General features: G+C 43.5%; 1 protein-coding gene across 3 annotated transcripts in view; it reads left to right on the top strand.

The window, feature by feature from the left end:
• ATP6V1C1 (ATPase H+ transporting V1 subunit C1) overlaps nt 1–25,810 on the top strand; it is a 106,155-nt gene that overhangs the window by 63,548 nt on the left and 16,797 nt on the right. For all 3 annotated transcript variants that reach the window (XM_075920259.1, XM_075920258.1, XM_006122399.4), the window contains exons 3-5: nt 4,617–4,684; nt 12,701–12,786; nt 15,474–15,568. In XM_075920259.1, coding sequence (XP_075776374.1) covers nt 4,617–4,684; nt 12,701–12,786; nt 15,474–15,568 — 249 coding nt within the window. The remainder of the gene's footprint in view (nt 1–4,616; nt 4,685–12,700; nt 12,787–15,473; nt 15,569–25,810) is intronic.

Below are 25,810 nucleotides of genomic sequence, written 5' to 3'. Positions count from 1 at the left end.
GAATAGAAGAAGTATGGAGCAGAATTTTTGAGGGGTAGGAGGGATTATTAGGGAGTTGGGGAGTTTCCCCCATGTAGACGTTATTTGGCTCCTAGCCTCTCCCATTCAGTCAGTGACATCCGCCCCTGCCCCATGTGTTCCTGCCAGCCCCACCAATTAACCTCCTGGCTCAGCACTGTCACCATACTAGCTCCTGAGCCTGTGCCCTAGTCTGTGATCTCTCCCCCCAGCAGCCCTGCTTACTTCACTCTCTCCATCATGTGCCTGGTTACCTGGCCCCATTGTGAGAAATGCAGCCTCTCTGCTGGGTGACTTCCCTCTCTTGTGGTGCCACAGCAGCCCATGGTGGGCAAAATGAGTAATTGCAGTGCCTCGTCAGTAGAATCTATTTATTCTGCATGGTGGAGGGGAAGCTGTGGAAGGGACATAGCTTCTGCATATGCACAAGGTTTCAGAATTGCTCCTGGACTTAAAAAAATAGTAGAAGCTGGTGGATACTACTGCAAGAAGAAGGAAATCTGAAAACCAGTTTCTCTTGACTTTGGATTCACTTCTTCCTATTGGTACCAGTGCATTAAATAAGAGAAGGCACATCCTGGTGTCAGAAACAATAAGAACTTATAAGTCGAAAACAATTTCTGAAAGTAGAAAAATCTACCAGAGGAAAAAGAGGAGAAGAAAAGGGAGTAAAATGTGCTTGTCACTCAAATGATTCCTAAATAGGAGGCCAGATCTTTTATCCTTACCACCTGCTATCTGTCACTGTCCTTGGGAGTGACCCAGAGGGCATAATTCTCCGGTTCATTTTTAGCTGGTGGTGGGCTTCTTAGGAGGTGTCGCCAGCTAATATCATTTCAAGCGCCTCTTCAAGTGCTCTGTATTATGCTAGTTGAAGTTTAAGCTCCAGGATTTTCAGAGTACAAAGTAGATAAAAAACATCCTTCCTCTCCTTTCCACCTTCTTTCCAGTTGGTTCAAGCACAAGCTTAATGCATCTGTGGACCTGGTATCGAATCTAATAATGGTCTATCTGCAGTGGTGAGACCACTACTTAACTAGGACAGTTCCCTGTGGGTTTTATTTTTGTACCCTTCATTAAGGATCTAAGCAGATATTTCCTCCCTTTTTCTTTTATCTCTGACCTTTCTGAACAACTCTTTCCCCAATCTGGGAGGCCAAGATTGTTTTTGCTGTACTTTTGTGTAACACTTGTGATTCAAGCCTTTAGCTTCTAATTCTGGTATACACCATATGGCTAAAAGGTTTGTTCTTCCAGCTTAAACTTTGTGTGGGCAAAGAGACTGTATTCAAGTGCAGAGGGAGCTTAGGTCAAGGTTTGGATGACATGAAAATATGAGATGATCTTGACATTAGTCCCTGTTGAGGCTTAAATCTTATTAATGATTCACTTTAAGATTTTTGGCTAGATATGAACCTGTAAGTAGGTCACTACCAGAGATTAGAATGTAAAGCATCCTCTTTCCCTTCCTTGCCCTCAAAACAAGAAGAGGGTACAGAGATTGTACTCAAAACTACAACCTGAGGCACATTTTTAATGTACATTTGAGTACATAGAACAGAGAGCTGTTAGATTTGGAGCCTTCAACATCTTAAGTTAAAAATTGAATCTACATCAAGATTTCTAACATACCTTTATTTAAGTGTAACATAATCACTGCATTTAAACATGGTTTTTAAAGGTTGTCCACATAGTGCTCATTGTCTATAAAACATTTGCTTCTTATGTGAATAACGTGCCAACACACATCAAGAGAACTCAGGAAAAAAATCTCATTTTACAGGTTAACTGCCCCCCACCCCCGAAAAAGAAAAATCCTTCCATTTTTATCGATATATTTGAGGAAGCCTAACCATATGTGAGATTCCAAAGGCTTCCTGTGACTTAAACATCAATTTACGTGCACCCAAAATATTTGATATTATCCACTCTTGTAACTTACTAAGCAATATTTGAATCCAACATAGTGAGGTTTTAGTCTCCCAAAAATAAATTTGCAAAAGTGGCTGCAAATACCTTATATATAAAGGAAAAGATGACAAATGCTTTTGGAGGGTGGGAGAAGAAAGACCAAATGCTAAAAAAAAAACTACATTACTATACTCTGGACACTTATTTGAATAACAAGACTATCCAGAGTTGTTTGTTGCTATTAGTTGTTATAATTAACATTGGAAGGGCTGTTAAATCTCATGCTTTATAGCTTAAACCTATCTGTAAATGTTATATAAGAGTGAGACCTTATCTGTGGGTGGCAAATTATCCCACATCTGCATAATGCAGTGTTGTTATTGCTGCCATTGTAGCATCTGATACTAGCCACCTTCGGAGATGGGATCCTGAACTAGGTGACTATCAGGTCTGATTGAGACTTGAGTTCTGTATGCAAAAACTGCCAAAAGACTTCAGCAAATCATGCGGAATAAATAACAATTGATTTTTTTTCAATATCCATGGATAGTATCAAGGGATCTTGAATGGGCAGAATACAGAAAGTTCTGTTGTACCAGGCTACCTTAAGTCAAGTCTAAGGGTATGTCTACACTACAAAGTTAATTCAAGCTAACGGACGTTAGTTCGAATTAACTTTGATAGGCGCTACACTAGCGCTCCGCTAGTTCGAACTTAATTCAAACTAGCGGAGCGCTTAGTTCGAATTAGGTAAACCTCATTCCACGAGGACTAAGCCTAGTTCGAACTGACTAGTTCGAATTAAGGGGTGTGTAGCCCCTTAATTCGAACTAGTGGGAGGCTAGCCCTCCCCAGCTTTCCCTGGTGGCCACTCTGGCCAACACCAGGGAAACTCTATTGCCCCCCTCCCGGCCCCGGACCCCTTAAAGGGGCACGGGCTGGCTATGGTGCCCGTGCCAGGTGCAAGCCTGCCAGCACCCAGCCAGCAGACCCTGCACCTGGCACGGCTCGAGCCAGCCACCTGATGCCCCCCAGCCCTCCCCCTCTTCCCGAGACCAGGCTGGCGGCTCCCGGGAGCTTGCCCAGGACCGCAAGAGGCGGGCACCCGCCTGGTCCAGTGTAGACATCGTGGACCTCGTCCACGACCTCCGCACTAGGCACAGGAAAGCGGCCGTCTAGGGCAGGAGAGCTGCCAGCCTGGCCACCCAGGAGCAGGTTTGCATGAAAATCAAGGTGGTCCACTGAGACCCCCGACCCTGAGCTTAGAATGGCCGTACTGGGTCAGACCAAAGGTCCATCTAGCCCAGTAGCCTGTCTGCTGACAGCGGCCAACCCTAGGGACCCTGGAGGGGATGTACCAAAGACAGTGACCAAGCCATTTGTCTCGTGTCATCCATCTCCAGCCTTCCACAAACTTCGGGCAGGGACACCACTCCTACCCCCTGGCTAATACCACTCCATGGACCCAACCTCCATGACTTGATCTAACTTCTCTTTAAACTCTGTTCTACTTCTAGCCTTCACAGCCTCCTGCAGCAAGGAGTTCCACAGGTTGACTCTTTGCTTTGTGAAGAACAACTTTCTGTTACTAGTTTGAAACCTGCTACCCATTCATTTCATTTGGTGTCCCCTAGTCCTTCTATTATGGGAACTAATGAAGAACTTTTCTGTATGCACCCTCTCCACCTCACTCATGCTTTTGTAGACCTCTATCCTATCCCCCCTCCATCTCTTCTTTTCTAAGCTGAAAAGTCCCAGTCTCTTTAGCCTCTCTTCATCTGGGACCTGTTCCAAACCCCTCATCATTGTAGTTGCCCTCCCCTCTCCCACCTCCTTTTCCCAGTCTCCCCCAGTTTTGTTCAATAAAGAGATATTCTATTTTTGAACACAATTGTCCTTTATTTTGTACATCAGGAAGGGGGGCTAGGGAGGGGTAAGTGGAAGGAGGTGAGGGAGGAATGGGGTACGAGCCCCCGATGGGAGGACTGGGCTGGCTCTGTGGGCTTCTGGGGGTGGAACCTCTCCTGCAGCCCCCCCAATTGCCCCCTCTCCCCAGATGGCAGCCTGCGGCAAGTGTAGCCGGTCTGATGGCCGAGTGCTGTGATGTGCCCAGTGTGGGTACTCCGGGCAATCCAAGCCAGGACTGCTTTGCAAGCGGGGCACCCCTGAGAACTGTCTGTCCGGGGTGGGGGTCGGGTCCCTTTAAGCACAGCCCTCGGCTAGCCTGAGACAGCAGCTCCACGCTCTTAAGTCCTCATCTGATGCCCTGCCGGCACTGCTTCCGGCCATCCTTAACCCCGGTTCAGGGTCCACTCTGTGTGGACATGCTAGTTCGAATTAGCAAAACGCTAATTCGAACTAGTTTTTTAGTCTGGATGCCTTAGTTCGAATTAACTAATTCAAACTAAGTTAGTTCGAATTAGCGCTGTAGTGTAGACATACCCTCAGATAGTATAGTTTCAGGAAGCAATTAATGTCCAAAGTTTCACATGTATGAATAACTCTTATTAAAGTCAGTGGTAATCGTTAAATTCAAACATTTTGTACTGCTTTGAATCATTTTGAACATTTTGTACTGCTTTGAAGATTTTTCTTGTTTAGCAATTAAGTGCTTGTTCTCGAAGACTTAACCTGAATCTAAAATCCATTAATACATTTTAATTCTTTTTTTTTTTTGTCTCTTTTAGGTTGGCACACTGGATATTTTAGTTGGTTTGTCAGATGAGCTGGCTAAGTTGGATGCGTTTGTGGAGGGGTAATATCACTATATTTATATATTGCTGTTCAGGTTTCATAATGACTCCATAGTCAACCTTTCAGCAGATTGATCTGAGCTTTGTTTACTAGTACCCAGGCTTTCTGTATAAAGAGAGCTAAACGTGCTTTAGATGACCTTGATTAATAAATAATGGTTCTTTGTGGTAGTGCTGCATGCTGCCAAATTTAGGAGAAATGTGTTCAGATCTTGACTTAAGACTCACAGGCAGTGATAGTGAATGTGATGGGCTTTCCTGGGTGCAACCTGGAACTGGAATGCTGCTGAGCACTCTGGTTTACCCACCTCCACTCCCTCTCACTCTGAAATTCTGTGACAAGCTGCAGACCTCTCTAAATACTGCACTTACACAGACATCCAGAGTCATTCACCCAGCTGAATTAAATGAATGCTTCTCCCAGCCACTCATGAATTAACAATAGAGAGACTCCAGCCAGTTTCCCCAGTTCCCCAATCTAGGAACCCAGGGCTATACCATTAGTCCAGAAGCCTGACTAATGTTGGTTCATTACCTAGTCAGCCACTCCCTCAATGTGGAGATGAGCCACATCTATTCTGATTTCATTTGCACTGAGGTCACAGTCCCATCTCTGTATCCTTTTCTTTCTCTCTCTTTTTCTCATCTGAGGAAGTGAGCTGTAGTTCACAAAAGCTTAAGCTAATACCCTAATAATTTTGTTAGTCTTTAAAGTGCCACCAGACTCATTGTTGTTTTACCCTGATAGTACTAGCAGGTTACAGATATTCAATATACAGGCTGAGACATAGCTTGGTTCAAATCTTGTTGAATTTATAGAACTTACATTGCGTACTTATTTTAGTTTTCTTTGGTAGCCATCTTTACCCTTTATTCCTACGAGTTATAATCGCTTAAAAGCTATCTTTCTGTAGTCAATAATAAACATGTTTCATATTTTACCTATAACAGTGTATTGTACGTCAAATGCTGGGAAAACCTCTTATTTGGAATACAAAAGCTAGTGCATATGAATTCCAGCTCAGCAGTTTCTCTCTTCAGTCTGTTTTTGAAATTTTTCTTTCTGAGAATGGCAACTTGCAAGTCTCTGAAACTGTGAGCTTAGGCAGGTTAAAATGCTCCTTCACTGGCTTTTGGATGTAGCCATTCTTAATGTGTGATGTGTCAATTTAGTCTTCAGTATAAAAGAGTCCGGTTTATCCGATGTACAGAGAGGGGTATTGTTGGCACATGATTGCATATGTTACATTAGTAGATGTACACGTGAATGAGCCTGTGATGGTGTCATTAGGGTAGATGTGTGGACAGAGTTGGCAACAGGGTTTGTTGCAGGATGGGTTCCTGGATTAGTGTGTCTGTTGTGAAGTTGGTGGTGCCTCAGGTTGGGGGCACTGACTGTAAGTGAGGACTGGCTAGCTTCTGAAGGTCTGTGAGAGCGAGGCATAGTCATCTATGATAGGTTTGTAGATTTAGACTAATTAAACACTTGGAGAGATTCTCGTATTACAATAAGTCATTTCCCATTCAAGTATTCTCACCACTCTTGGAGATGAGCTACATCCATTCTGATTTCATTAACACTGATGTCACAGTCCCATCTCTGTGTCCTTTTTCTCTCTTTAGCATCTGAGGAAGTGAATTGTAGCTCACAAAAGCTTATGCTTTAATACCCTAAAAAATGTATTAGTCTTTGAAGTGCCACCGGATTCCCTGTTGTTTTTGCTAAAACAGGCCAACACGACTGCCTGTTGCAAACAATACATAGGCTGGAATTCTCCAGCATAGAACCACCTCCACAGCGCAAAGCCTTGGTCCACCAGGAATGAGTGAGGCCAAATTATGATGTCAGTACCGCTCTTTTATTGTTTCTTCTAGCTTGCTGGCAGGATCCTTTGCTATGATCTGGGGCAAGCAGTCTCCATTGTAGGCATGTTATTTTTGAGAAGTCTCTGGCTCTTTCAAAAGAGAGTGTCTAGACTACAACCACTTCTTTCAAAAAAGCGAGCCGCTTTTTCGAAAGAGAGCACCCAGGCAGTCTGGATGCTCTCTTTCGAAAAAGCCCTGTTAACATACAAGAATGGGTTTTTTCGAAAGAGCACTTTCAAAAAAGGTGTTCTTCCTCGTAAAATGAGGTTTACCATGGTTGAAAAAAGCGCCGCGTTCTTTTGATTTAATTTCGAAAGAACGTGGCGGCAGTCTAGATGCAGGGGAAGTTTTTTCGAAAAACTGCCACTTTTTTCGAAAAAACTCTTTAGTCTAGACACACCCTCAATTGTATATAGTTCCCAGATAGTCCCTGGGAGTGCGGATTCCCTTTAATGGGCTATCAGTGTGTTTGGTTGCTCCATTGTTGTCCCTGAAAGGCTGGTTATGGACTGGTTCCCAACCTCACAACGTATTTCAGTAACGCACGCATAGCAAGACTTCATAATTTCTCAGCAGGGGTGGAGGGTCCAGATGCATGGGGGTTGGGTGGACACAGGGATCAGCTTTCTGTATAGTGACCCCCTCCCCCTGTGGCTGAGGCATGATGGGGCCAGGAAATGGTGGAGAAGGGGTCACTGTATGAAGAGCTGCTTCCTCCCAGTTAACTCAACCCCCATGAATCTATACCCTTCCCACATTACTCCTGCTGAGCATCGCCCCTTACACCAGGGATGGGTAAAAGTCTAGGGTTTTGATCCGGCCAGCGAGGCAGTTCCAGTCCTGCCCCCTAGCACAGGGGTTGGTAAGCTACGGCACGGGTGCCACTTATGGCATGCAAGCCGATTTTCAGCAGCACGGGGAGGGAGCTCAGCCCCACTCCTCCTCCCCTGCACAGCCACTGGAGAGTGCTTCCTCCTCCCTGCAGCAGGTGAGGCAGCACTGGGGCTAAGGCTCCTCAGTGGTGCCTCAGCCAGGACTAGAGATGCCGCTGCCACAGCCATGCAGTCTGGGGCTGGCCCCGGAGGCTGGAGGTGCTGCTGCCGTGGCCACAGGATCCAGGACTGTGTAGCCATGGCAGCAGCAACCTCCGGAACTAGCCCCAGACCACAGTGGCAGTGGAGCCTCTGGGGCATCCCTGGACTGTGTCAACAAAGGTAGGTGGGCCACTGGAGCCAGGCCCAGACCACTGGGGTCCCAGCAGCGGGGTCTCCTTCTGGGGCAGCTGGGACAGTGTGGCTGTGGCCGTTGCTGCAAGGAGAGCATGAATCCAGGTAAGGTCCTCTCTCATGCCCTACCCCTCCACTCTAATCCCCTCACTTCCCTCCCCCCGCAAGACCTGGCACCCCCAGCTTGCTCCAACACCCTCCCTTGCTCCTGCACCCTTTCTGCTGGCCAGACATACCCTCCCCCCCTTCTCCTTCATTCACGTTACTCCTGCATCCTCTCTCCTGGCTACACACTGCACCCTCCCTTGCTCCTGCTCCCTCCACCTGGCCAGACACCCTACTCCCAGCCTCTTCTGCACCTTACCTCCCTGCTAGATCCTGCACCCCATCGCTGTCCTACTTGCTGGCAGTCCTGTCTCTGTCGCTGTACCCCTAATTTTTGTCCCTACCCCAGAGCCTACGGAAGTTCATAAAAATCCACTAACTCCGGAACCCCAGAAAAGTAAATCTGGTCTATGGGAAGCCCTGAACCTCAGTCCCTCCCATCCCTTCCCCTCACCCCATGAATCTGGGGCACCAGAGGAGTGAGTTGCCTGAGTTGGGGCCACATCAGTGAGCATTGAGGGTTTTTAGAGTTTTTTTGCTTCCCAGTTGTGGGGTCCCCAACTGATTTTTTTTCTTCTTTGGGGCAGTGACTCCCAACCCAAAAAAGGTTCCCCGTCCTTGCCATAAATAAAAAACATTGAAACTTTTTGTATTGGACATAATATTTTACTTTATTTAAAATTCAGTTTGATAAACTAACATGAAAAAGTTAAATTGTAATCTGTTTCATAATTTACATTAAACTGTTCTTGCTAGCTGCATCTGGTTCAGAAAATAGGGTCACCGTACCCAACTTGCCCTTGCCTCCCCTCTCCCCTCCTTCTCCCAGCACACACATCTGTGAATATGTTAAATCTCAGTACGCCACTTCTGAAAGGTTTCCGACTCCTGTACTAAAAGGTAAGATTTGCATGTTTATTTATTTATTAATGAAGCTGCTGTAAGTAGGACTATTATTGACTTTAAAAAGTATCACTGGCATTCAGACCTATACATGGAGGCAAATAAGTCAAATCTCGGCATTCCACCTCTGAAAGGTTGCTGACCCCTGCCCTAGCACATTGCCTGGGAGCTGGAGATGCACAGGCCCTTTCAACTGCTTCTATTTAAAGGGCTCGCGCTTGCTGGGTGGCTACATTGCCTGGCAGCCAGCCAGTAGACACAAGCCCTTTTAATAGAAGCAATTGAAAAGTCTCGCAGCTCTCAGTCCCACTGGCCCGTTGCCTGGGAGCTGCCACGGAGGCGCGAGCCCTTCTGTCTGTTTCTATTCAAAGGGCTTGTACTTGCTGAGTGGCTGCCAGGCAGCGAGGCCAGGAACTGTGAGCCATGTTATGTGAATTCTAAGCCTCCACCCCAGACAACTCTGGGAGGAGGCTAGCCCCCAGCACCCTCCCCTCTGCTCCGGGTCCCTTCCATTGGCCAGAAGTCAGGGGGCAGTGACCCCAGGCCAAGCAAAGCTCCTGGCAGGGTAGTTCTCAATCTCACCCCTTCCGCCTGAGGCCCTGCCTCTTCTGGGTCGGCCCCCGGCCACTTACGAAATATGTGAAGTGGCTCTCCTTCCAGAATTATTGGCCACTCCTACCTTACACCGAGACTCCCCATCAAGTCCCTCTCATGGTGAAGAGCTTTCTACAGAGGGGGGAGTCTTCTGGAGGTTGGTCAGACCTAGCTTGTCCATGTCAGGAAGGGGGAATTCCATCATTTGCTCCAGGTTCTCTAACACAGTGGTTCCCAACCACCAGTCCACAGACCAGGCCACAGCACATTGCCTTAGCACAGGGACGGTTGTCGTGCTTGGACTCCGAAGCAATGGGTAGGAGCTCTGGGAAGGAGCTGAAGCGTGGTGGTGTACCACTAGGACCCAGCAGCAGGCACAAAGGAAACGATCACTGGACTCGGCGCCTGCAGCAGGGAGGACTTGCAACCTCTGCTTGTAGGTATTCTGGGGCCAGGCTTTGGACTGGATCCCTTAGCCATGGAGGGGCAGGGGAAGGGGGCTGAGGCTGCTGCGGGGCCACGAGGAGGATTCTCCAAGCAGGTTCCTGGGAGTCAATCCCTGCCTGGCCCAGCCCCTACCCCAGGGCGGGCAGTGCTTAGGGGCAGGTAAGAGACACCCTCCCTCCCTTCCCTTGGGAGCAGTGCTCTGGGCCAACACGGGGGGTGAGGGGGTTTGGCCCCATGCTGTTCCCAGCAGAGCTGGCTGTGATCCCTGTCTGGGCCCAGGGAAGCTGCTGCCAGGTCCCAGCATGTGCAGGGTGGGAGGAGTCAGTCCTAGGGATGGCCAGGAGGGGACTGAAGAGGGATGGGGACAGATAAGGGAGAATGAGGGCCAGTGTTCTCTCTCAGGCATGCACCTGCACTGGCATGCACCATCAACTTGCCTACCTCCTCAGCAGAACTGTGCAGTGGCTGCCCCGCCTCAAGAGCAGCAGGGCAGTCACCACATGGCCCTGGCCCTAGTTTCAGCAGAGCTGCGGCCCATGTGGGCTGCATGGCAAGTGGCAGCTGCTGTTGTGGCTCTGCCCGGGGCCCAAGCCACATGGTCGGCAGCAGCTGCTTGGGCAGCCCAGTCCTAAATTCAGGGTTTTAATACAAAGGCCCTGGGGAAGGATGTGAGCGCATTTACAGCTGCTTTTTGTTTCCCCAAAGAAACTGTTTTTTCTGTGTAAAAGCGAAGACCGCAGGGTGTGATGTTTCTCCATGCTTCTCTTAAATCTTATTTTAATACTTAAACTCTACATGGACAATTCTTTGAGTCTGAATTTGGGTAATAGTTAGGATTACAAACAAATTAATCTTTTTGTGGGACCATTGTCTCAGCAAGAATCTATCTTCACTCTTCTACAGAGTTGTCTGGTGTGCAGTTTACCAATTCTAAAAAAGACCCGTTGTCTTCAAGGGCAGGGATTTGGCCTTTCTTTAGGTGGTTGCCAGGTGTCCGGTATTGGACTGGACAGTCCAGTATTTTTGCCTCCTGTCTGGTAAAAAACATTCAGAAAATACTGGACACCTAAAATGTCCGGTATTTTCTGATTTTCTCTTTTTCCTGGCCAAAAAGCCTCAAAAGCATTTCTTAAAGGGGCCATGTTTGTGTTTGTGGGGTTTGTTTGGGTTTTTTTTGCTTAACAAGTCTTGGGGTCCTTTTTTTTTTTTTTCAGTATTTTTTAGAAACCATCTGGCAACCCTAGGAAGAAGAGGAAGAGATTAGAGGATCCCTTTCCATTAAATGCTATCGTATTCTGGCGTTGAGAAGTTCCTTGTGTAATTATTTTTTTGAAATTGCACTGGTGTGTCTGACTGGATGAGAAGCTGGGTTTTCTGAAATAACCAATAAGCTGTTAAGAGACTACCTAGAATTATCACCCAGAGTCCAGTACAGGAAGACATTGGAAAGGGAATGTAGAAGGAAGAATATATGTAAAAACATGTACGATTTAGATTCTCTTCTGCTGTTTCTAGTTTACCACTGGCATAGTACCTACCACCTTATAAGAGTGGAAGATGCAGTGTAGACATTACAGAGGTTTATTGGGGTTAGATGAAATAATAGCGGAGGAGCAAATACATAAACGTAAAACTTCTGAAGAGTAGATAGATAATGATGAGGATAGGATCCTGGGTTCTTTTTTAGGTCTGAAATTGAATTATGTGATCTTTGGCAAGGTGCATAATTGCTGTATGCTATATTTTCCTATCTGTACAATAGACGTAATTATTTTGTGAAAGTGCTTGCAGAGCTACAGAGAAGTACTAAGTACTTTTCTGAAAGAATAATTTTTCCTTGCTTGCGCTAAACTTAAAACGTTTGGCTGAAAAATAAATCTTATTTTTGTGGCTCAGTTATTGCTGATAAGCCATGTTGCTTTTCTTACTATTGATTTCAACAAGGAAATGATTCTGTACACTAGCCAATTAAAACTGTAACTATGGCTACGTGTCTTCCATCTGCTAAGTAGGGCATTCTGACACTGTTAGAATTTCTGTAACGTAGCAGCATTTTTCCTCGTGAGGAAAAGCTGCAGGATGGGGAGAGAAAGCAGAATAGGAATCTACTCCACAATCTCTGAATGCCACTCTATTATCACTCCCTATTTCAAAGATTCTTATGACCTATCTTCCAGATGCCACCATTTCCTGTCTCTATGCCCAGGGCTGACTGCACTTCCCAAACTCTATTTACATTAAGGATGTTAAAAAGTGGGTAATTGGGTAACTGTGTAACCACAGACTGCTTCTTTCGAAAGAAGCTTTTTTTAAATAATCTTTCGAAAAAGCTTCTTTCGAAAGAGATTGTCTAGATAGCCACCACTTTTTTTCGGAAAAGCAATCTGCTTTTTCAAAAGAAAGCACCCAGGCAATCTGGGTGCTCTCTTTCAAAAAAGCCCTGTTTGAGTTCAAGAACACCTTTTTTCGAAAGAGCTCTTTCAAAAAAAGGTGTTCTTCCTAGTATAATGAGGTTTACTGCTGTCTCAAAAAACGCCACTTTTTTTCCAAAAAAAACCCTGTAGTCTAGACATAGCCTCAGATGTACACGGTTATATACACCCACCTAATACCCCAGGGTCTCTGTAAGGTAGTCACACTATAGTGACAAGCACCTAGGAAAGCCTATAAACTAAAAAGATAGAGGATTTTTGCATTTGCAATTAGCTAAGGTGAGGCTTCCAGGAATGCAATTTAAAAATTTAAATTTGATGTAATTGTCTGGAAAACAAATTGTCTTTGACTTAGTGGAGCTAACGTAACAGATTCTTTCAAAATGACCTTGCTTTCTTTATTCTCAAAGCAGTTCTGTTTTGTTGCTCTATCTTGGTTCTCCAGAGTGGTCAAGAAGGTTGCCCAATACATGTCTGATGTTCTGGAAGACAGTAAAGATAAAGTTCAGGAAAATTTATTGGCTAATGGAGGTAAAGTATTAACTTTGTTCTTCCCAGTGTTTCAGGATTTGGTGCTTTTTTTCCTTCAGACTTAGCAAGTCATGTAAAGAAGCAGACTGAGAACTTAGTTTAAACATGAAAATGCTTTCATCTGTCTCTTGAATAAGTCACTTATTTTGGAGGGGATAAAACCTAGATACAGATCTACATTAAATGCTCACTTCAAAAGTCTTGGTTTCCCTTTGCGTATTGTGGTTTTATACTTCTACCAGTTTAAAGTCCAATTATTTTCTTGCTGTTAATACATTTTTAAAGATTTTGTTTGGGATGGAATATTATATCAGTAATTTGTGTTCGTGTAGCAGGATGTACAAATCATAACTACTAAGATCTTCACGTAAGCTAGTTGAGAATCTCTGCCTACCCTCAAGTTGTCAAGTGACACTTTATCAGGCTAGCTATCTCCTAGAAACAAGACTGGCCATAGTGGTACACAGAGCTGATCCCTCATGTAAGCATTCTATTGCCAAGTAATATATCTGACAAATATTTACTATGGTTTGGAATTTTTATGAAAGGTAGATACAAAATTGAGTTAAAATGACTGCTGAAGTAGTGCCCAGCAAAAAAATAATAATAATAATCTGATACTTGCATATCTGTATATAAACTACTCCCTGCACTTGTGCATGAAGCTGCTAGTCTGTCAGAGCACCAAATTAACGTTGACATTCAAAAAACAGCTTTGGGCAAATCAAGACTTGAATGCTGTAGGTCATGGCGTGGGCAAACATCCTGACCCTCTGAGCCACATAGAGTAATCTGCAGAAGTTTGAGTGCTGGGTGTACCTGCGAGGGCTCAGGACTTCAACTTCATTCTAGCTGAAGCCTCAAGTCCCACCAGGCCTCTCTGTGGGCTGAAGCTCTGAGACCTCCCTCTACAGGGCAGAAACCCCTAGCTCCAGCATCCTGCTGGAGTGCAAAAGCCTCACCCTCCCTCTGCCCCACTCTGGCAGGTTGAGAATGGAGGAGAGGTGTGAAGGGGCTATGTGAGCGAAACTTTAACTGTAAAAAAGCCACAAGCGGCTTATGAGCTGCAGTTTGACCACCGCTGCCATCGGTGGTAGGCAGACATACTATTTTTGTCTTCATCACTTTGCTGTTTCTTAAAGAGAAATCATTGTTGCTTTCTCCAGGTTAGTATTTCTTAAATTTTAATGGGCTACAGAAGTCAATATCTGAAGGCAAGAATCCCAATCAATGCACTTATAGCTTTTTAGATTCAGATGTTCTAATACTGTAAGGAAGGGATGGGCAACCTTTTTTCGGTCAGAGACTGCTGACCCATAGAAAAATCAGTTGGGGGCCACACACAAGTGAGAAGTGCAAACTTCCTCCCCCAACCCTCATTGACGTGGCCCCCAATTGAGAAGGAGAAAGACACTCCTGACATTCCCCTCGCACACCAGAGCCTTGGGGGGGGGGGGGGGGGTCCAGGCTAATAGATTTTGTGTGCTCCAGCCCTGCGGTGGGGGAGGAGGGCTGGAATGCCAGCATAGAGATCTCCAGTGCTGGGAGGGGAGGGAGAAGCCCTGAGCCTCGGGGGCCAAATCTAAGGCAAGCTATGGGTCCCATCCAGCCCCTGGGCCTTAGGTTCCCCACCCCTGCCATTAATATATGTAACGGGGCCAATATATTTGAAAGTCTGCAGTCTTTCTCAGTACTTTCCATGGATCTCACAAAAGTAGGTGACTGGGCAACAAAATGGCAAATTAATTTTAATGTCAATAAATGCAAAGTAAAAAATCCCAACCCTACATACAAAATTATAGGGATTAATTTGATTATAACCACTCGAGAGAGATCTTAGTCATTGTGGCTAGTTCTCTGAAAACATCCACTCCAATGTGCAGCAGCAGTCAAAGCAAACTGAATGTTAAGAATCATTTAAAAAGGGATAGAGAATTTTTTTCTTGCCTCTATATAAATCCATGGCACACCCACATTTTGAATACTGCGTCCAGATGTGGTTGCCTCATCTCAAAAAGATATATTGGTATTGGAAAAAGTTCAGAAAAGGGCAACAAAAATGATTAGAAGTTTGGAATGGGTGCCGTATGAAGAGAGATTAAAGAAGACTGAGACTTTTCAACTTAGAAAAGAGGAGACTAAGGGAGATATGATAGAGTTCTGTAAAATCAGGACTGGTATGGAAAAAAGCGAATAAGGAAAAGTTATGTACATAAGAACTAGGAGTCACCAAGTGAAATGAATAGGTAGCAGGTTTAAAACAAACAAAAGGAAGTTTTTCTTCATGCAGAGCACAGTTAACCTGTGGAACTTCTTTCCAGAGGATGTGGTAGAGACCAGAACTTTAACAGAGTTCAAAAAAGAACTAGATAAATTCATGGAGATTAGGTCCATCAATGGCTATTAGCCAGGATGGATAGGAATAGTGTCCTTAGCCTCTGTCAGAGGCTGGGAATGGGTGACAGGAGAGGGGTTTACTTGATGATTCCTTGTTCTAGTCACTCCTTCTAGGGCATCTGGCATTGTCCACTTTTGGAAGACAGAATGCTAGGTTAGATGGGCCTCTGGTCTGATCCAGTATGGCTGTTGTTATGTTCTTATCAGAAATAATACTGTGGAAAACAAAGTATCAAAGTCTATTATCTTTATTATCAAACTTAACACATTTCATTCCTTCACACTTTCAGTTGACTTGGTTACTTATATAACAAGGTTCCAGTGGGATATGGCCAAGTATCCAATCAAACAGTCTCTGAAGAATATTTCAGAAATAATTGCAAAGGTAAGATCACATCTAATTCAAACTACATATATATTGTATTGCTGTTATGCTTGCTGCAAGAATGTGGTTTGGCAATGATTCTCAATTTTTTCCACTCCATGCTTCTTATGAAATTAGAGGTTTTTCCTCAAGGGTCACTCCCCTTCATCTATTACCTGTTCTGTGACAACTGTATTATTGGCCACAGCAAAAAATACAATGAGACCATATACAAATAAAACGTATGTCTATGCTATGTGTTGGACAGATGGGTTATGTCTCACATTTGATATTTGTGCTCCCCCCCCCCACTGCAAAATTTGTTCTCACCCTGTGCAATCTCCTGGATTTCAGTGAGAATACACAGGCCAGAGCAAATATGACCCCTTAAGTTATTGCTTTTTGTATTAAAACAACAGGAAACTTCAGTATATACTTTCACTGCATTAATAGCACCAGCGTATTTTTCTGTTTGCTTCTGTTCCCTTTGTGTGGTGTCCGAACTAGCTAATGATGGTATTTGCCCAAAAGAAAATCCAGAAAACAGAAGCATCTGCACAGGGCACAAAGGAGAATTGTCTCTGAAAACCCGTAAAAGAATGATGAAGTAGGTTGTGGGTAAAAGGAAGAATCAGTGCCAGAAGGCTGACACGTGCTCTGTAAATATGGTTAGAGCTCTCGTCCATTTTGATCAATTTTACAATAATAGGATTTTTAAAAGAGTAAATGTCATGATTTCATCTATTGAAAATGCACAGTATTGGATTTGTGGCAGAGTTACTGGAGAGGGGTTGTGGTACTGCTACTCTTTTGTGGTGCTGCTGTTGCTGGTGGCTGTCCCTTCAGAGCTGTGCAACAGGAGAGAGTTCTGTGCTATTGTCTGTAGAGCTGGATCCTCAGTCAGTACCTGCCACCCAGCTCTGAAGGCAGTGCAGAAATAAGGGTGGCACTAGCACAGCCCATACTCCTTGCAACCCACCTGCAGCTCCCTTTTGGATTAGGTAGGGATGTTAGCGACTAGTTGAGTAGTGACTTGACTAATCGCACCCCCACCTTGCTGCCTCTATTAGAGAGAGGCAGCAAGGGAGTAGGGAGCAGGAACTGATTCCCTCCAGCACCATCTCCATGGGGGGCAGGGGAGGCAGAGGCACAGCAAAAAAACGGCGCAAGTGGGCACTGCTTGAGTTCCCGCTCGCGCTGTTCCCACTGTAGGCTCTTTTGCTTTTTAAAGGTACAAGAGCCCTCTGGGGCTCTTCTACATTTCAAAAGCAGAAGTGCCACAGGGTCCATGGGGTGAGCGGGGACTCAAGCAAGGGATTTAAAAGCCAGTTCCCTCCAGCACCATCTCCAGGGTGCTGCATGCCTCTGAGGCAGCAGGGGGGAAATAGGGGACGCTGCTGCAAAGCAGCCCTGTTTGCAGCAGTCAGGGCTGTCCACTATAAACAGGGGCTGCTGGACTTAGCACGAGCCAGGACCGAACAGTCTCAACTAGCACTGATCACTTAAAATGCAGAGCTGCAGCACAGGTGGCTCTGGATCCTGCACGAGCCAGGACTGCTCATCACCAGCTGGAGTCAGCTCCTGGAGCTACCCCTGCTGCAGCTCTGTACAGCAGCACTTATTGACTAATTGTAGTTGATACAAATTGCATCTACTAGATGATTAGCCAGATAATGATATTTTAACATCCTTAGGATCAGGACCCTCAATTTAAGAGAGACTCATCTCCCACCATGAAACCTGTATACCACAGGGTAAAAGGGTACACACAACCAGATTTCACAGTCTGTAATTTTCATGGTTGTGAATTTGGTAGGGCCCTAATTATGGTGCATTCCTTAGTTAACAGATTGCATTGTAAGAACCTCTGATTTGAATTTCTTGCTAAATTTATCTTATACGAGTATGTAGCTGATCCAGAATGTAACTGACACTTAGTTTGATGTGCAGTTCAGAATGTAGTAACTGTCATTTCCTAAATTAGATAAAGAACTTAAAAAAACCTCTTTATCAATAATCTTGTATGTTTCTAGGCTTGGTAATTAAACTTCCATAAATTTTGTGTCTACAGTATTTAGTCTTACTGGAAGTATGAAGGCTAGCTTCTGGCTTTGATTAAAAACTGCATGACGTTAATATTTTATATGCAATGTGTTCGTGTTTAAAATTAGGACCATGGATTAATCACAGTTAACTCATAATTAGCTCAAATTAACTATCATTTTAAAAAATAATGTCAGTTTTAATTGCACTGTTGAATAATAGAATATCAATTGACATTTATTAAATTTTGTGGATGTTCTTCTGGATTTTCAGATATGGTTATTTCCATTACAACACAGAATATGAAGTATACATTGCTCACTTTATATTATTTTTATTGCAAATATTTGCACTATAAAAATCTTAAAACAAAAGAAATAGAATTTTTCAATTCAAGTCATATAAGTATTGTAATGCAATCTCTATCATGAAATTGTGCCTTAGAAATGTAGATTTTTTTTTTTTTGGTTACTTAACTTCACTTAAAAACAAAATAATGTTAAACTTTAGAGCCTACAAGTCCACTTGGTTCTACTTCTTGTTCAGCCAGTCACTCAGAAAAATGTGTGTTTACATTTTCAGGAGATAATGCTGCCTATTTCTTGTTTACAGTGTCACCTGAAAGTGAGAATGCGTTCACATGGTACTTTTTGTAGCTAGCATTGGAATGTATTTACATGCCAGATATCCAAAGCACTTGTATGCATTGGCTACCATTCCAGAGGAAATGCTTTCATGCTGTTGATGTTCATTTAACAAAATAATTGTTCGTTTGTGATTGAACTCTTTGGCAGGAGTTCTCCTGCTCTTTTACCTGCATCCTGCCATATATTTCATGTTATATCAGCCTTGGATGATGACCCAGCATATGTTGTTCATTTTTAGAATGCTTTCACTGCAGAGTTGACAAAATGGAAGAAGGTATTAATGTGAAATTTGTAAAGCTAGCTAGAGCACTTGATCCAAGATTTAAGAATCTAAAATGCCTTCCAACATTTGAGAGAAATGAGAAATGGAACATGCTTTCAGAAGTCTTAAAAGAGCAACACTCTGATGTGGAAACCACAGAACCTGAACCATCAACAAAGAAAATCAGCCTTATGCCGGGGGGCATCTGACTCAGATGATCCAAGTGAATATGCATCTGCCTGCACTGCCTTGGATTGTTACCAGGCAGAACCCATCATCAGCATGGACACGTCTTCTGGAATGGTGGTTAAGTCATGAATGGGCATATGAATCTTTAGCACATCTGGCATGTAAATATCTTGTGATGCTGACTATAAGAGAGTGAACACCTCTTCTGACTTTGACTTTGTAAACACAAAACAGACAGCATTATATCCTGAAAATTAAAAAAGCTTGTTGGAGCAATTGGTTGAACAAAAAGTAGGACTGGGTAGACTTGTGGGATCTAAAGTTTTATATTTTATTTTTGAGTGCAGTTTTTTGTTGTTAATTCTACGTTTGTAAGTTCAACTTCCATGACCGAGATTTCATGAAAGATTTGGTGGTGATGGGGGACTTCAACTATCCAGACATATGTTGGGAAACTAACACAGCGGGGCACAGGCTATCCAATAAGTTTCTGGACTGCATTGGAGACAACTTTCTGTTTCAGAAGGTTGAAAAAGCTACCAGAGGAGAAGCTGTTCTGGATTTGATTTTAACAAATAGGGAGGAACTAGTTGAGAACTTGAAAGTGGAAGACCGTATGGGGGACAGTGATCATGAAATAATAGAGTTCATGATCTTAAGGAAAGGTAGAAGGGAGACCAGCACAATTGAGGTAATGGATTTCAGGAAGGCAGATTTTGATAAGCTCAGAGAACTTGTAGGTAAGGTCCCATGGGAAGCAAGACTGAAGGGAAAAACAACTGAGGAGAGTTGGAAGTATTTCAAAGGGACGTTGTTAAGGGCCCAAAAGAAAACAATTCCGCTGTGTAGGAAAGATAGAAAATATGGCAAAAGACTAGCTTGGCTTAACAAGGAGATCTTGCATGATCTCAAAATAAAAAAGGAGTCATATAAAAAATGGAAACTAGGACAAATAACAAAGGATGAATATAGGCAAGCAACACGGGAATGCAGGGGCAAGATTAGAAAGGCAAAGGCACAAAATGAGATCAAACTAGCTACAGGCATAAAGGGAAACAAGAAGACCTTTTATAAATACATTAGAAGCAAGAGGAAGACCAAGGACAGGGTAGGCCCACTGCTCAGTGAGGAGGGAGAAGTAGTAACAGGAAACTTAGAAATGGCGGAGATGCTCAATGACTTTTTTGTTTCGGTCTTCACTGAGAAGTCTGAGGTGTGCCTAACGTAGTGAATACAAGTGGAGAGAGGGTAAGTTTAGAAGATAGGATACACAAAGAACAAGTTAGAAATCACTTAGGAAAGTTAGATGTCAGCAAGTCACCAGGTCCTGATGAAATGCATCCCAGGATACTCAAGGAGCTGATAGAGGAGGTATCTGAGCCTTTAGCTATGATCTTTGAAAAATCATGGAAGACAGGGGAGATTCCAGAAGACTGGAAAAGGGCAAATATTGTGCCCATCTATAAAAAGGGGAATAAGAACAACCCAGGAATCTACAGACGGGTCAGTTTAACATCTGTCCCAGGGAAGATAATGGAGCAGGTAATTAAAGAAATCATATGCAAACACTTGGAAGGTAATAAAGTGATAGGGAATAGCCAGCATGGGTTTGTGAAGAACAAGTCATGCCAAACTAATCTGATAGCTTTCTTTGATAGGATAACGAGCCTTGTGGATAAGGGAGAAGCGGTGGATGTCACATACCTAGACTTTAGTAAGGCATTTGATACGGTCTCGCATGATATTCTTATTGATAAACTAGGCAAATATAACTTAGATAGGGCCACGATAAGGTGGGTGCATAATTGGCTGGATAATCGTAGTCAGAGAGTTGTTAACGGTGCTAAATCCTGATGGAAAGGGATAACAAGTGGAGTTCCGCAAGGGTCTGTTTTGGGACCCGTACTGTTCAATATCTTCATCAATGATGTAGATATTGGGATAGAGAGTACACTTATTAAGTTTGCAGATGATACCAAACTGGGTGGGGTTGCAACTTCTTTGGAGGATAGGGACATAATTCAAAATGACCTTAGCAAGTTAGAGAAATGGTCAGAGGTAAACAGGATGAGGTTTAATAAAGAGAAATGCAAAGTGCTCCACTTAGGAAGGAACAATCAGTTCCATACATACAAGATGGGAAGTGACTGTCTAGGAAGGAGCATGGCGGAAAGGGATCTAGGGGTCATAGTGGACCACAAGTTGAATATGAGTCAACAGTGTGATGCTGTTGCAAAAAAAGCAAATATGATTCTAGGTTGTATTAACAGGTGTGTTGTAAGCAAAACTCGTGAAGTCATTCTGCCGCTCTACTCTGCACTAGTTAGGCCTCAGCTGGAGTATTGTGTCCAGTTCTGGGCGCCACATTTCAAGAAAGATGTGGAGAAATTGGAAAGGGTACAGAGACAAGCGACAAGAATGATTAAAGGTCTAGAGAACATGACCTATGAAGCCAGGCTTCATGAACTGGGCTTGTTTAGTTTGAAAAAAAGAAAATTAAGGGGGGACATGATAGTGGTTTTCAAATATCTAAAAGGGTGTCACAAGGAGGAAGGAGAACATTTGTTCCTCTTGGTTTCTGAGGACAGGACAAGGAGTAATGGGCTTAAAGTGCAGCAAGGGAGGTTTAGATTGGACATTAGGAAAAAATTCCTGTCAGGGTGGTCAAATATTGGAATAAATTGCCAAGGGAGGTGGTGGAATCTTCCTCTCTGGAGATATTTAAGAACAGGTTAGACAGACATCTGTCAGGTATGGTGTAGACGGAGCTTGGTCCTGCGTTGAGGGCGGGGGGCTGGACTCGATGACCTCTCGAGGTCCCTTCCAGTCCTATGATTCTATGATTATTAGTACTTGTATATTTCAATTCACCTCATACTGTTTCGCTTTAGCAGCACAAATATTTGCAAACAAAAATAAAAAGTGAGTACAGTATACTTTGTAATTGAAATCAATATTTTTGGAAATGTAGAAAACATCCAAAAGTATTTAAGAGGTATTATTCTATCATTTAACAGTGTGATTAATCGTGATTAATTTTTTAACCTCTCACTTAGCTAAGACCAATTTCTTTTTAATTGCTTGACCGCTCTAGTTAAAATGTGAAAGTATATAAAGTTATGAGTTTTTTGGATTAATAAAATCATACAATATTAGAACTGGAATGGACCTTGGGAGGATTCTTGAAGAAAGCAGCAGAAGTTAAGACAACTTGTTTCTGGCAATCTGATATAAAATGTTGATCCATTTAAACCCTGGAAAAAAGCTTTACAATAATTTTTCTGGTAGATTTGTGAAAGTCTTGTTGAGCTGATACTTGAGGAAATGAACTGTTTCTGAAATCTGGTTTTGTTTAATAAATAAGAGTATGGAGTTCTTGCTATTAAATCTTCTCTCGTTGTTGGTCCTGCTATGGAAATTAGCTATAAAAATAGTAATCGAAATTTAATTCTCCAGCAGCGGGGGAAAGGAAATTGTGTAGAGAACTACACAAACATAAGTTTAATTTAATTGTGTTTTGCATAGCTCAGATGTAGGCAGGGTAGTGTACTCTGATTTCTCTCCCACTTCCCCACTGTCTTGGAAGTTGCTAAAGTTCTTGCCCACTTTCCACAAAACTGTGCACCACAAACTCGCTTTTGATTTTGTGTGTGTGTGTGTGTGTGTGTGTGTGTGTGTGTGTGTGGTGGGGGTGGGGGGGGGGGGGGGGGAGCCAATATTTTTCATCCATTTTATGAGTTGAGGAAAACCGCAGATGAACTGATAGTGGTTTTTTTAAGTCTGTAGAGAGCATGAAATGATCGTTCTGAGGGCTGACCAGCCACACTGATCTCAATCCAGGCTCTATGGACTTTGCAATTCTGCAGCTGCATACCTGGGAATTTTCTAGATGGCATGAAATTGTACCGTTTTGCTGCAGCCAAGGCCAGACAACTTGTTTGTCACCTTTTCCTTTCAGGACTTGCCTACATTTGCCTCTTACTGCATGGGAATTGCCCACCATTAGAATGTGGATCATGTAGTCAGCCAGTGTCCTGTCTGAGAATGGCCAGCCCCAAATGTGTGAAACCTCACTGTAGGCAGATGTGGTGTAATCTGCTCCACATGAAAGTGTCATGCTGATTCCTAATAGTGAAAGATTACCTTAAACCCTGAAGCCTGAGATATTTTGGAAGGGATATAAAAATCTTGTGCATTAAACATAACTTCTGGTTCTCATTTACCATATGACTATGAAGCTTTTCTCACAAGGGGAAGTTGTTTTGATCACAGTGCACATTCCTTGAACTATTCCATGGAATCATGGAGCAGGGATTTGAGACACCTCAAGTTGAGCCCCGCAACCAGGGAGCAAAAGTTAGTGAAGTGTAGGCTGGCAAAGTAGGTAACCTGAAGAACATAGTAGCTGAGGCCTTGGGAACCAGTGAGATAAGCTACTGAAGCTGGCCTATAAGCTCCCGTGTTCTCTGGCGCATTGAGGAAGTGATTTTGAGTTTAGTCCCTGAGACATAATCTTGGTAGCTGGGAATGGGTTCAGGGTATCTGTTGCTAGCAAGCAAACAAACAAAAACCCTAACCGTGGAAGCAATCATGGTAAAAAATCAACAAAGTTTGTATCCGTGAGTACAATGGAGACATAGCTCTGTTTTTTAATGGGGGGAGAGGAATGGAAATAAGGATGTTTCATGGAAGTAGAATAATTAATTTTGCTATGTGTTTCACTTCTGTTATTTCAGGGTAGATGAGGAGTGGAGGTAGAAGCCTGGATATGTTAATATAAACATAAAGTCCAGTGCTCAGACATCATTGACTTGATGGAATTCATAGCGTTTTGTAGTCCTTAACTCTATAAATACAAATACATTTTTGGCTAACATAGTTGTTAAATAACAATCTCTCTCACAATATATTTATACAGTTATCACCATGTCGTCAGCCGTGGCATTGGATAATTTTAATAGTGGAGATACTGAAAACCATGGAATAAAAATGTAAACCTTGTATTTAATGGAAACCATTTCATGCCTTTTCAAGTTTAACATCAGAACCCTGAGTTCTAACAGCCCTTAATTTGATTCTAATATTGAGCAAATTAGCAATGTGAATATTGTTTAAAAAGTTAAGTGGTTAAACAATTAAAATTACATTGTTTAACAGTTCACTGACGCGGTTCAGGCCTCACCAGGTCTGGGAGTTAACCATAAACGTCGATTAACGTAACAGTAAGTTTAATGCTTATGGACTAATTGGTTAACCTTTTACATCCTTATGTAAACTCATATTGCTATAACTTGAATGGGCTGAGGTGGAGTATTTCAGGACTTGAAAAGGGTGGTATATGGGGTTGCTTTAAATATTGAAGAGACTGACCATATAGTTTCAGTTGGCACATGGTCATATGCTCTCTCCCCTCCTCAGTTTAGCTAAAATGATTGAATAGTGGAAATGGCTGTTGTCATGGGAGAAAACTTGTTCATCTTGGCCTCTGGGGATAGAACAAGAAGCAATGGGCTTAAACTGCAGCAAGGGAGGTTTAGGTTGGACATTAGGAAAAAGTTCCTAGCTGTCAGGGTAGTCAAACACTGGAATAAATTGCCCAGGGAGGTTGTGGAATCTCCATCTCTGGAGATATTTAAGAGTAGGTTAGATAAATGTCTATCAGGGATGGTCTAGACAGTATTTGGTCCTGCCATGAGGGCAGGGGACTACACTCGATCTCTCGAGGTCCCTTCCAGTCCTGGTGTTCTATGATTCTATGTGGCAACACTCTGTATTGAATGTCAGTGAAATCCAAATATAAACTCTCTTCCTAAATTCCATTTGATAAAGGAATATCTATTTTACCATCGCTGTGTCTAAGCTCAAAAGTTCATTAAAGGTCCACAATGACACTGTAAACCTGGAAGGCAGAGTACACCAGGGAGGAAGTAGGCAATATTAAGAGACTAGAGGTGTGGTTAGACATAAAGCTTAATAGAATCTTATAGCAAGATGGCCCTGAGATGGAAAGAGAATCTGTCTGTAATGCCAAAGATGCCCTCTATTTGAAATTAGCACCTAGACTAGGGGTGGGCTAGAGATGGCTTGCAAATCTGATCTGGCCCATGGCCACCTTGCCAGCACCCTTACCATAGAGCAGCTGCATGTGCTTTAAACAGCAGGCTGCTAATTGCTCTGCAAACTGGGCAGGGAGCAGAAAGCTTTCCCCCCAACAAAATTCCCCAAAGGAGATGAGAAATTTTGCTAAAGGCAGGGGCAGTGAATGAAACCTCCTCGTTTCCACCCTCCTGCCTTCCTGTGCTGGAGCAGAGCAATGTGGAGCAGCCCACCCAGCACACAGGTAGGGTTCTTGTAGAGCTGTTGCCTGGGAGTCGCCTAGGTAAGTACCTCCCAGCCAGAGCCTGCCTCTTCCACTCTTTTTCCCCGACCCAGGCCACCACCCAAACCCACTGTATCCCCTCTCCCCACTTCCTCCAGGTCACAACTTCCTCCCAGACCCTGCATTCACGCCTACGCTCTACCCCCTGACCAGAATCCTTTCCTGCATTCATACCCCCTCCCTGACCCGTACCCCATTCCCTGGCCCCAAATCATAACCCCCTTGTTCAGCCAGACTTCCTTTTACACCCCACCCACCATCCCAGATCCTGCGCCTCCTCCACAGAAGTATGGCCCTTGATCACTTACCATTAAAAATTATTACCCACCCAGTCCTAGACTAATGCAATTTGGTATAATCAGACCCAGAGCAATGAGTGAATAAGAGGACAAAATAATCTTGGAGGAAAGAAAGGAGGTAAGACATACCCAATTATCTGTAGGTAATGAAATAAATCCGGCTCTATGATTTTTAATTTTGAAAAGCTTTGATTTTTGACCAGTAATAACAATATTGGACACGGACCAGTGCAGCTTCAGCACAAGCCAAAATATCCTATGGCAGTCTTTACTAAATGAAAAAACTCTCATGAAACATGCTGAAACAGATTCCCCTAATTTTAGTTATAACAAACCGCTACAGACTTGAAGCGAGGTAGCTTGATGTTATGCCAAGATATAAAACAAGACTGAAACTTCCTAAAGGAAATTGGCAAATGACATTTTGATGCAAACTTTGTTACA

The sequence above is a fragment of the Pelodiscus sinensis genome, chromosome 2 (genome assembly GCF_049634645.1).
Source record: "Pelodiscus sinensis isolate JC-2024 chromosome 2, ASM4963464v1, whole genome shotgun sequence".
In the NCBI taxonomy this organism is placed as follows: Eukaryota; Metazoa; Chordata; order Testudines; family Trionychidae; genus Pelodiscus; species Pelodiscus sinensis.
The sequence above is the reverse complement of the archived record's forward strand: the minus strand, read 5'-3'. Positions and strand labels throughout refer to the sequence as shown.